Here is a 12006-nt window from a genome sequence, read left to right as displayed (position 1 = left end):
AAAATGATGTGACTATGAATGAATTAATAGTGCCTTATGTTATCCATTCACAGGGGTATTGGTGACCTGGAAGGATCCTTTCTGAGGAAAGGTGATGCGGTACTAAAACATCTCCACATGGTCATTAAAATGAAATCCTACTGGTCACAACCATTACTTAGTAATGTAGGCCATTTAAAAACTTTTATTTTCCTAATACCTCCAACCATATATGAAGGGGTTTTCTGGTTTAAAACCCCTTTCGTAAGCAAGTGAGTTGAAAAAGAATTAAATTGAAATCATGGAGAATTGTTTGAACATTTCAATCTGTTTTTAAAATATTTATATATATTTTAGGCTTACCTGAAGAGTGTGACTGAGTTATATAGCTTGAACGAGTTATATAAGCAGCATTTAGACTTATTTTATTTTTCACTCTCTTGTATCAATAATTATCAGCTTTTTGACACTGAGAGGTTTTTTTTTTTTTTTTTTAAATCAAGTTTCAACTCAGCTCTTTTTAGTTACTGCTCTGATATACTCAACCTCACATTTTTGGGTTTTCAATTTTTGAAAACTTTCTCTCACATATTAATTAGAGACATGGGACAAATGCCACAGATGAAAGATGACAGCTTTCGGTCATCGGATAAGCTGGTGGTGACCCAGAATTGGAAGGCAGGTCATAGGCTCTGCTGGCACTGGTGAAGGTTACCAAGGCCTGAGTTGAGTCACAGGACTGTTTCTCAACATCATCAGAGTTAATAGACATCAGGCTTGTGTGTTTCGATCTTGTCCAGAAGTGGGTTTGCTTTCCCAGGCTCCCCAGATCCTCCTTAAAATGAGGATTGAAGAGGATGTAGAGAAGGGGATTGAGACATGCAGGAAGGGGGACAATCACCAGAAGGATAAACTTAATTACTTCAGGGCTGATGAATGTGAGGTTCAGTAGAGAGGAGAAGGACAAGAAAGCCACCGGGCAGTAAAGGATACAGTTGGTGAAGAGCAACAGAGCAATGTGCTTCACCATAGAACAGTCCCAAATATTCTCCAGGTCTCCCTTTTCCAAATTGCAGTAGAGCTTGGTGTAGGCAATGGTCATCACGAGGAAGCAAAGGGAATTGAGCAAGACGAGGGCCACCATGTAGCCTGTGGCGCTGGGCTCCCCAAAGGGCAGCGGCAGGCAGAGCGGGGAGGCGCTGTACTCGCTGCCGCCCAGCAGAGGAACCGCGGCGATGGTCGCCGCCAGCATGGCGCAGAGCGCAACGATTGCTTTCAGACTGGAAAAAGGAGTTTTCGTTTCGAATTTTGCAGAGCATTTCACAGAGAACCCACGCTCCAGGGCTGCCAGGGTAAGCAGGAAAACCGAGGATTCCGAAGCAAAAATGGACAAAAACCCGACGACCTGGCAGCCGACCCCCTGCTCCCACCACGCACCGTGCTGCGCAAAGCTGCCAAAAGTAAAGGCATCCACGCCAGCCAGCACAGCACTGGAGACCCCCGTGAGCATGTTCACCACGGCTATTAACCCAATTAACAGTTTTACGGAGGAAATGTACAGAGGGGCTCTGAACACGGTTGAAGTCACCAGGGCATTACACGTCAGGGCCAAAACTGCTATGGTCCACACTCCAATGCGGATCAGCCAGCTACCGAACAGGTATTCGCAGAGTTTGAAAGGGCCTAGAGGTCCAAGGAAGAAAAAGACTGGGTATCAAATTAGGGTTCACAACTTTTGCCAAATTACCTCTTTGTTTCTCTTGTTAGGACACCAAGAGATAGAGACCAGTAACAGCCATGGTAACACACAGTTCCCTTATGGCATACTCCACTTTATTAAACCACTATTTAATATAAAGGTGAATATACCGGGTGCCCAGATTTTCAAGCTATGCCCAGAGAAATGGAGCCAGGGAGTTTAAATCACTGGATTCAGGTCACCCAAATACAGCAGTGTGAGGGCCAGGTAACAAGTCAGATCTCTGGTTTTTGTTTTTTTTTTAATAAAGTTTTTTTTTTGTTTGTTTGTTTGATGTGGACCATATTTAAAGTCTTTTTTGAGTTTGTTACAATATTGCTTCTGTTTTTTTTTTGTTTTGTTGTTTTGGTCTGGAGGCATGTGGGATCTTTTCTCCCCGACCAGGGATCGAAGCCGCACCCCCTGCATTGGAAGGCGAAGTCTTAACCACTGGACCACCAGGGAAGTCCCTCCTGGGCGTTTTATGATATTTGTCCAGAATGCTTCAAAAAAGGTTCTGTAAACAGGGAAGGAGAATCCTAGGGAAATACTCAGTGATGTTAGAAGAGGAAGTATGAAGGTGCATTTCATGAGAATGTCATCTTAGGTTTACATTGACGTTTGACGTTTAGGTGCAAGGAACCATCAAATTGTTGAAAATGAAATATCAACCCTCCCCAGCTGTCTTTTTTTTTTTTTTCCAACTGGCCTATCCTATTTCAGGGAATGGGACAAACAATTAAGTGAATAATATATATAGTTTTTACTTATCTCTAAAACTATTATTTGCTTTAACCAAATAGCTATTTAGAGAAGACTTACAAGAAATCACTGTCAAAAATCAGTGATTACATGAAGCAAGACTGTTGCATACCAGACTAAATAGCTAATATTATTTTAAAAATTACATATACTTCTAACTATAAGATTGGTTCTTTCATTTCCATTAATCTGAATCAAAAGTCTCCTACAAAGATCCTATTTATGAATGGAGACCAACTCCAGGGAACGAACATTTGTATTTTAAAGGTCCCCATGGGGTGGGATATTGATGAGCTGCAAAGATGGCACAGATTTTGCCTTGAAGTGTAGCCAAATGTCCCTGATGGCCTCAGAATTAAGGGTGGGTACTGCTGTTGAGCAGTTCTGATGCCTTTCTCACCTGGGGAAGGTGAGCATTGCACCGAATGAAGGGCTTTCAGGTCTTCCTCAAAATCAAGCAGGAAATCTTCAAGATCACGCTCATCTGCAGGAATGAGAAGTTCTGGAATGATTAGTTCTGTCTCTCTTTTCAGGGGCCGACTTCCAGGGAGGAGAGTCCTGGATTGCCCTAGAGACATGAAATGTCACAAAGGGAACTGAGGGTCAGACATCCCACTTTTCCCTGGGCTTTCTTGCAAGTCTATTATAAAATTGCTTTGGGATGTTCTACTCAAGCTACTATATGACAGAATTTCAGCAGAACTGGGGGCAAGGGACAGTAACCCTGGACTCCCTGTCATAACGTCGAAGCTCTCTCATTCTGTTCTTGTTCCCTGGAGCTCACGATGGCCCCAAATTGCACTGACCTAAATTAGAGAGAGAGCGTGGGCCTCTCCATTCAGTGGAAGAACCACTTTATCCAATTTTCTAACACTTAGATAGCTATAGTGCAAATGTTCTGAGCTGTGTTCTCTGAGTACAAGAGGGAGAATTAGTAAGTTTCAATCTTTCTGGGGAATTCTGCTTAACAGAGGACAAATCAAGTAACTGGTGCTTGGATTAGCTATCCATGAAACAGGAGTTTTGTGATCTAACACACTTACTGATTTAATTGGTCTGGGCTGAGGTTTGGGCACCAGTGTTTTTTAAAAGCTTCTGTGTGATTACAATATATGGACCAGGGTTTTAAATCGTTGTCCTTGAAAATAAACTCCACGAAGAACCTTGTCTCTCTCGTTCATTGTGTGCCTCTAGGGCATAGAACAGTGCCTGGCACACAGTAGACACTCTAATTGTTTATTTTTTGGGGGGGAGGGTTGAATAAATATAGTAGAAATTAGGGTGGGTGAGGCAGAAAAAGCAAAAATGAAAGCAAGAACAAGAGCAAGACATGTGCTGTAGCCTAAAATAAAAAAGCCAAGGGCTATAATATCAGCTCCTTAATCAGGTCTGTGTGCAGGAAGAAAAGTTAAGATAATGTGCAGACAGACTGAATCGTACTTGCTTGGGAATCAACAAATCATTAAGACCCAAAGGAAGAAAAGCCAGTCTATTTAGACTCTGTGCAAACTTGCAAGGTTGGCAGGGAAAGGAAATTGGGGGCTGCCCAGAGCACTGCCTCATTACCACAGGTGTGGTTTGAGGTACATTGTTGTCTATTTAAGTCAGGTCTTGCTTCAAGGAAAGCCAAGTGCTTTACAGACATTATTTCATTTCACTTTCCTGACAGCTAGCCTTTGTGGGGTGTAGGTGGGGAAGAATGTTTTAGGATTAGTTGGATAAGAAGTTGGATTCTTAAGCCCTTCTGCTGAAATATGGAGGCATCTAAAATGTCTATATCCTCCATTCCCCACTGGGGTTTAAGAATAAAAATAGATTGTATTTTCTGGAGAAAAAAGCGCAGAAGCATGTTTGAAAAAGTTATCCACAGGGATAAGGCCCTCAAAAAAGTTTATGAAAATATTGATAATCAATTTTAATATTTACCCCTGAGGACAATATGTGCTAAAAGGGATCTAATTGTAAATATAAGTATTAAGAAATCCCTTAGAGAAAAGATGACTTTTTAGAATGAATCCTAAAGGAATTTTCTCTTTCTCTAAGAATCTTTAAAAAGTGGGATTGATCCTCAACTTGCTGGGGTGATCACATAGGGACTTGTTTGGAGTTCAGATGATCTGCTCGATGACTTTTCAAGCCCCGTTCAGACACAATTTCATCACAGTGACATAGCAGCTCTTACCTTGAACTTGAAACATTCCAGCATCTTTCTTATGAAGGTCATCTGCACTGCTGTTGTCGCCTTTATTCCATTGATTAGAAATTTTATAGACATTTTCACATACTCCAAATGCACAGCACTGATATGCATAAGGCATTTCTATAACCCTTTGAATGAACAAAACCAAACAAAAACACACACTTAAAGAAATAGATTGTTAAATACAGTGCTCATCTTTCACTTAATAATTCTGCCTGTGGATCTTAGCCTTAATAAGTAATCTAAAATATTAACTATGTGCATAAAGATGTTGATTACAGTGCTATTCATAACAACGGAGTTATTAAAAATTATTGCCATGAAATGTTGACAGTTGCTGAGGCTGAGTGATGGATATATTATTTTCTCTACTTTTGAGTTTGAAAATTTCCATAATAAAAACACTAAAAAATGACTGTTAGGAAAATTGTAACACCATTAAAAAGTGCTTATGGTATGACATAACGTAAAGTGACAAAAAGGTGATATAAGTTTGTATACGTACTGTGATTCTAACAATTAAAAATACATTGGAAACAAAATCTGGAAGGAAATAACATAAAACTTTGTTTAAGGGTATCTGTAGACATTTTTTCCTCTCTTTTATTTTCTAAACTCTCTTTTGGGGTTATGGTTTTAAAGTATGTAAAAAGTACTGTGGTTTAATATATATACAGAATATATATATGTGTATATACATATATATATGTGTATATACATATATATATAAAATCTTTCAAGGGACTTTATCGCTAATAAGTGTAACAGGTTTTAAAGAGCATTACTTCCTCAAACAAATATTAATTTAGTACATTTTATTAGAACATATACATAAGCAAGACGAATTTAAACATGTCAACAGGAGTACAATTATGTTATAATGTTATTTAATTACATGTCCTAGTTTGTATCTCACGGATCAATGGTTTTCAAACTCTTTCCATGAACTCTGTGGTTCCAGGAGGCATCTTTGAAGAAGGAAGGAAGTGTGGTCAGGAAGACACGTTCTCCCACTCCAGGGCTTGTCCTAACAATGCCCCAGGGGTGGGGGACTTGAAGGCATGAAATGCAATTCAAAAGAGTCCCATAAATTTTGAAAACCACTATAACACATCTATTGTTTCACATGACCACAAATGTATCCTATTAGTTTTAATGACAAACTCACTTGAGTTCTGGAAAGTTTTCAGATGATATCAAGCTCTGTAAGGCATGATTTCCTGTTAATTTTAAGTGAGTTAAACCATGTAACCCAGTTACAGGAAAAGACGACAGGCGGTTGGATGATAGGTCCCTGCAAAACATCAAACAACAATTGGCTTTTAGTCTGTGTTAGCATAAAACGATTATGTTAAAAAAGCAACCTAAAGATGATTAAACTGCTCCATAAAAACTTCTAAGCAGGGTCCTTCCTCTTAATGGTAAAAGGAACCATTTTGGTTTTAGCTCCTGAACAACTCTTCTATTTACCATCAGAATTGCAGGAGAAAAATGTTTTAATCACACCCAAATTGTAATTTCTACATTCAGCTTAATTCTGCCAGATGGGGACATCGAAAATCAAGTGGAGGGTGCTACACATAATTTGAAAAGTGGTGCTGACTAGATCAAGTTAGGGGTGAGGGGGAAAACATTGTTGGGGGTTTATTTTCTTCCTTCTCGCCATAACTTCTGTCTGACCAGTTCCTTCTTTGTCTCTGAGACACAGGAGAGAGGGAGAGGAAAGAGCAAGAGATGGAAAGGGAGGGAAAAAATGGACAGGAAGATTTTCTGTTAGTCAGGATGGCAAACTGTAAAATGAAAGACCTTTAGAACTGAACTGATTACTTAGTCCATTCCACCTGATGGCTCAGCAAAAATGGAAAATTTCACCTCAATCACCAGAACCAGCTGTTACCCAGATCGTCATTTATCCACATAAGGACGCACATGGCCTTGGAGGGGTGGGGGTGGGAAGTGGGGTGCTCCTTTCTGATGTGATCCAGCTCCAGTGCAGGAGACACTGAGGGCTGGGCATTCTGTGTACTCGGGCTTTTTCAGCAAAACCAACATTTTTGATTAATCAGATGGGGCCCAATTATTAAAAGACATGCCATAAACAAGTCATGAAATACTCACAGCTTTCTTAGAGATGGCAAAGTGGAAAATGCATTGGGGTGAATAATGGCAATTTTGTTCCAAGCTAAATTCCTATAAAAAAAAAAAAAAAAAGCCAAGTGAGAGGATTATATAAAAGAAGACTGTGTGAAGTTTTACCATATATATTCATTCTTCTAACAAAATGTAATTTCCATTCAGGACAGGAGCAATTAACTTATCAAATCATCTTTCAGAGGCAGATATTAATAGTATAAAATGATGAAAGAGAGAATTTTAAAGCAACCTTGTTTAAATCAATCCAGGAAAATCCTTCAGGTGGAGACTTTAGATTTTACTCTTTTCTTGCTAAAAAGTTGACTTTAACATGGTTGTAAAATTTTATTAGGGCATTTCTAAGATGAGTAGGGGTCAGGGAATTGGAAGAGACAGGAACTTCTGAGGCTCTTCCTCTGACAGGCAAGTAAATTTTAAGTTATAAAATGTCCCCGGATATGTAATGAAACTCAACAAAAATTTGTGTACATTGTCCATGTATGTCAGGCCTTAAGAGAAACACAGAGATACTTTAAAAAAAAATTCCCAATGAAGAGAATGGACATTTAATTCTTTTTTTTTTTTTTTGCGGTAGGCGGGCCTCTCACTGTTGTGGCCTCTCCCGTTGCGGAGCACACGCTCCGGACGCGCAGGCGCGGCGGCCATGGCTCACGGGCCCAGCCGCTCCGCGGCATGTGGGATCTTCCCGGACCGGGGCACGAACTCGTGTCCCCTGCATCAGCAGGTGGACTCTCAACCATTGCGCCACCAGGGAAGCCCCTGGACATTTAATTCTTAACTGGGAAATGAAGAAGAGAGGGGCTAGCATATGTTAGAAATAAAAGCCTTTGATAACAAAATCTACAATTTATTGAGAAATAAAATTCACTCACCCCTTCCCTCCACAGACATATATGTAATGCAATGTAGATAATTTTACAGGAATAAGAAATTTCACATTTTAGAAAAAGCAATGAACTTAAAATTCGTATTTTTAAAATTCATAACTCAGAAGGGAACTAAAGTGTAGACATTTGAGGAAACTGAAAGTGATCACTGTCAACTTTTCTCTAGCACAGAAAAGTAATTTATTCATGGTGTTGGGCCCCCTGAGTTACTTAGGATAAGTGATATTCACAGAACATTTACATTCTCATTTGAAAGGCCCCTGAACTGGGGAAAACTGGAAGCCTTTTTAGTTTTCTCCTTTCATCGATGGCAGAACAAAAGAAAATTCCAGCTAACAAGGGGAAGGAATGGCATGGAAGGAGTGGGAAAGCTACAAATGGGAATTGGGCAGGAGACTGTCTTCTGTTGAGCTGCTCATCAAATACGTGTCCAGTGAGGGTTGCAAGCCCTGCCATCTGCACTAGATGCTGGGGATAAGAAGATGAAAAAATTCTTGTCGTTTTCAGGTAGGGCGTGGTGTACCTGATGGCGGTGCTGAGTGCTGAGTCCTGTAGCAGAGAATGTGCAAAGCACATCAGAGTGGAGAGGGCTCAGAGACAGGAGATGTTGTTCTTATGGGATGGACAGGGGCAAGTTAAGAGTGGGGAGGAATCCAATGGGCGACAGGACCAGGAGAAACAATGGTCCATGTGTCAAGGGACTGGGAACTGGTGGGTGAGAGATGAAGGTGTTCCAGGGGGTTGGAATCAGATTCTGAAGGATGGTGCTTGGAAGTTTGGTTTTGGTATTGAAGACAATAGGGGAATAACAGAAGATTTTTGAAGCAGGGAAGTAACATGATTCAATTTCTACTTAAGAAAAATTCTCTTTGGAGAATGAGATGAATGGGTAAAGACTGATGGTGGAAAGTCCGGTAAGGAGGGTGATGACAGTGATCTAGGAGAGTGATTCCATGGGTCTTTGGTGAAGAATATTTAAATTCTACTCTCTTAGCAAATTTCAATTGTACAACACAGTGTTATCAAATATATCAACCTTTGATATATTTGAAAAAGAACTAACTTTTGGAAAGAGCCAGAACTCCAACCTGGTGAACAAGGCAGGTAATAAAAGTAGGTAATGTACAATATCTTTGTTTCACATTTATTTTAAAAAGTTAAAGAACTCACAAGCCGATTTTAGACCAAAAGTAAGGAAAGGGCAACACAATTAAATTCAGAGCAAGATGATTTTCAAAGTGAATTTCTGGGAGAAACTGATTCTCCAAGGTGAATTTAAAATGTTTTGAGGAATGGTATTATTTTATGAAGGTATAGTCTCTTAAATGTTAAGAAAAACTTTAGGAAAGAAAGGGTTTTTAACAACATCCTGCAGTTTAAACATTACATATTGTCATCGTTCACCAAAATTACACTGAAATCCAGTTTCGGGATGGAAAAAAATCTGTCATGAACAAAAAACCTGTTACCGTTTTTTTTAAACTTATGGTTAATATATGGTATTTTCAGGTAGTGTGTGGTCTACCTGATGTCAGTGCTGACTGTTGAGTCCTGTAGCACAGAATGTGCAAAGCACATCAGAGTGGAGCGGTATTTATGGTATTTTCAATATATATTAATATATATAATAATCTATTATAGTATATATTAAAATATATTATACATTTACATAATATATTAATATCTATAATATATGTCAAATATATGGTATTTTCAATCATAAAATGGAATTTAATATTTACAAATCTTAGTCATCTGAGCAACAGAAGCATTTTCCAGGACAGTTGTGCTTAAACCTTAGTGTACTTGTTAAAATGCCGATTCTCAGGCCCTACTCCAGAGCGTCTAACTCATGAGGCAAGTGAGAACCTGGACTCTGCATTTTTTACAGTCACCTCCAGGTGATTCTTAAGCACTTAGAGAGACTCACATTGAAAAACTGTTTGACCAGGAGAGAAAAACAGGCAGGAAGAACTGTGTGGTCACCCCGGTTTTGCAGGCAGAACAATCTCCGCCAATTCCCAGCTAGGAACAGAAACACATTTTGTAGGCAGTTCAATAGCTTGGCCTCCTTCCCCTTTATCAGAGTTTCATGTCTGCTGACTGGCAGAGGGCAGATTGCAAATTTACTGCTTTTGAACCTGTTCCTGGAAATGATCATGAGCAAAATATTTGCCTTCTCCGAGCAGATACATGCACAAAGGCCCAACAGTACAAGTATACAGTGAAAAGAAAATATTAGGGGAAGACCCAAAAGAGATAAAAAGTGCTCGATGTTGGGGAAGCTGCCGAGAGGGAGTACTCACAGAGAGCGGAGGCTAAACAACTGCTGGAAGGTGTTGGCTCGAATTTCACACATTTCATTATGTCGCAGGTCTCTGAAATGACAGGTTCCAAAGATTCATTTCAGAGCCACAGGTTTCAAAGATTAGTCTTCAGAGAACTTTTACAGAGGGGTCACCTGCCCTCAGTCACAGGAACACATGAACTACGACTACCGAGTGACACTGAGAAAAATTTCTTTTTGTTTAAAAAAGAACACTGCAATGTAACCACATAAAAAAGTATTGCCTCTCCTTCAAAGCCGCTCTTCCCTTTGGGTGAATCTGAAGCTATATTCCAAATGCCAACATCATTCAAACACCTTGAGGATGCCTCTCTCTGCCCTCTGAGTCTTTCTTATATCCTTGGAGGGTCTTCAGGAGTGTCAAGTCGTTACCTTTCAAGGTGGATTTTTTTTCCCCTCCCTTCCTCGCCCAAAGGCATTCGGAGAAGAATTAAGCAGAAAAGGATAGATGGTTAGTATTGTTTTGACCAAAACCAAAGCATGACTATAAAGCAACAACGCTGATGTTTTATGGAGGAGGCAATTTTCAGAGAGGAATTCTAAAATGTTTCATGCATAAGTAGCATCAATGGCACCTGAAATACGACTAATACGGCACCTCTTCTGAAGCTTACTATTGTGGTTTAGAATGGAAATTTTTTTTGGCCGCAAGCACGGCTTGCCGGATCTTAGTTCCCAGACCAGGGATCAAACCTGGGCCCCCGCAGTGAAAGTGCCAAGTCCTAACCACTGGACCGCCAGGGAATTCCCATGAAGGTTACTATTGTGAAGCAAACATACCAACAAAAGTACCCCCATATTAAAACGTAATGCCATGCATATGAGCCTCACTTGTGTTCAGGAAAAAAAACAAAACAAAACAAAAATAATGCCACTCATTGGAGGTGTAAGTTCAAAAAAGTTCCAAAGCTCAAATAAACCCAGTTCATTACTATACCAGGTTAGGAAAAAAAAAAAAACCCACAACATACTAAATGCCTTACTTATAGTATAATGCATGGTAAAATAATATCGTCTATGTCTCCCAACTTTACAGACATCCTATACAGTCACAGCTCCTGTGTGTAAGAAGGGAAAGCATCACATGTCTCCCCAGTGAACCACAGGGTAAGCAAACCAATGACCCCTGGAAATGTGAGTTTTGGCTCTTGGTTTGCGCTTGGTGACTTAGAGACTCTTACAGACATACATTTTCTGAAGCTTTCGGCAGACTGAAAAACTGGGTAAATCTTCTAGCAGGTTATAAGATAGATCTCTGAAAAACAGAAGGTACAAAAGGGAAAAATCTGTTACATATTAATTGTAAGGAAACATGCTTTGCTCTCTTTTCCCCTCCACCATGATCTAGCTCCCAAAGGCAGACTATGAACTTTTCCCCAGCCCTGATGTGCAGCAGGTAGTCATAGGCATTATTAGATTAAGCAGTAGATTCAGATGTCAACTGAAATGTAACTGTTATACTTCTTTAATTGATTTAAATAATTTACTTAATGAATTTATTTATGTTTTGTTAGTGATGATCTACAATGTTCTAGCTATTATCTTACAGAAATGAGTACAAATTAAATTAAATAATTGTGCCTCTGTTTCTAAGAGCTGCTGTATCTGTGCAGTTGAGAGAATCATTGTTGGTTCTTTTCTAATCAACAGAAAAAGAATCCCAACAACAATTCAAAACATAGCACTAACTTTGAAATCAATCATTACAAGGGGGGAAAAAGAATCTAAGAAAGTCTTCAGCCCAAACTCAACAAATTACAGAATAACAAAAACATCTGGACATATTTATAGTATAATATAACTAATCTGAAACAAGCCATGGTAATTTGCAGAAAGCTTAAAAAAAGAAAGCTGGTAGATAAAGTAACAGATATATATATATATATATACATACATATATATATATATATATATATAAAAATCTTGCCTCATGTTTTAA

The 12006-nt window shown here is 39.3% G+C and overlaps 1 protein-coding gene across 2 annotated transcripts in view; it reads right to left on the bottom strand.

Moving 5' to 3' along the window:
- Positions 1-432: 432 nt before the first annotated feature.
- Positions 433-12006, bottom strand: part of LGR5 (leucine rich repeat containing G protein-coupled receptor 5) — a 119552-nt gene continuing 107978 nt past the window's right edge. Inside the window, exons 12-18 of one of the 2 annotated variants that reach the window (XM_060025241.2) lie at positions 11257-11322; positions 10027-10098; positions 6798-6869; positions 5848-5973; positions 4662-4807; positions 2880-3047; positions 433-1662 (exon numbers count right to left, since the gene is read on the bottom strand). In XM_060025241.2, coding sequence (XP_059881224.1) covers positions 575-1662; positions 2880-3047; positions 4662-4807; positions 5848-5973; positions 6798-6869; positions 10027-10098; positions 11257-11322 — 1738 coding nt within the window. In that variant the 3' untranslated portion in view covers positions 433-574. The remainder of the gene's footprint in view (positions 1663-2879; positions 3048-4661; positions 4808-5847; positions 5974-6797; positions 6870-10026; positions 10099-11256; positions 11323-12006) is intronic. The other variant, XM_060025242.2, reaches the window with a different exon arrangement.

This window comes from Delphinus delphis, chromosome 11 (genome assembly GCF_949987515.2).
Source record: "Delphinus delphis chromosome 11, mDelDel1.2, whole genome shotgun sequence".
NCBI lineage: Eukaryota > Metazoa > Chordata > Mammalia > Artiodactyla > Delphinidae > Delphinus > Delphinus delphis.
This window is presented reverse-complemented; position numbering and strand designations above follow the sequence as displayed.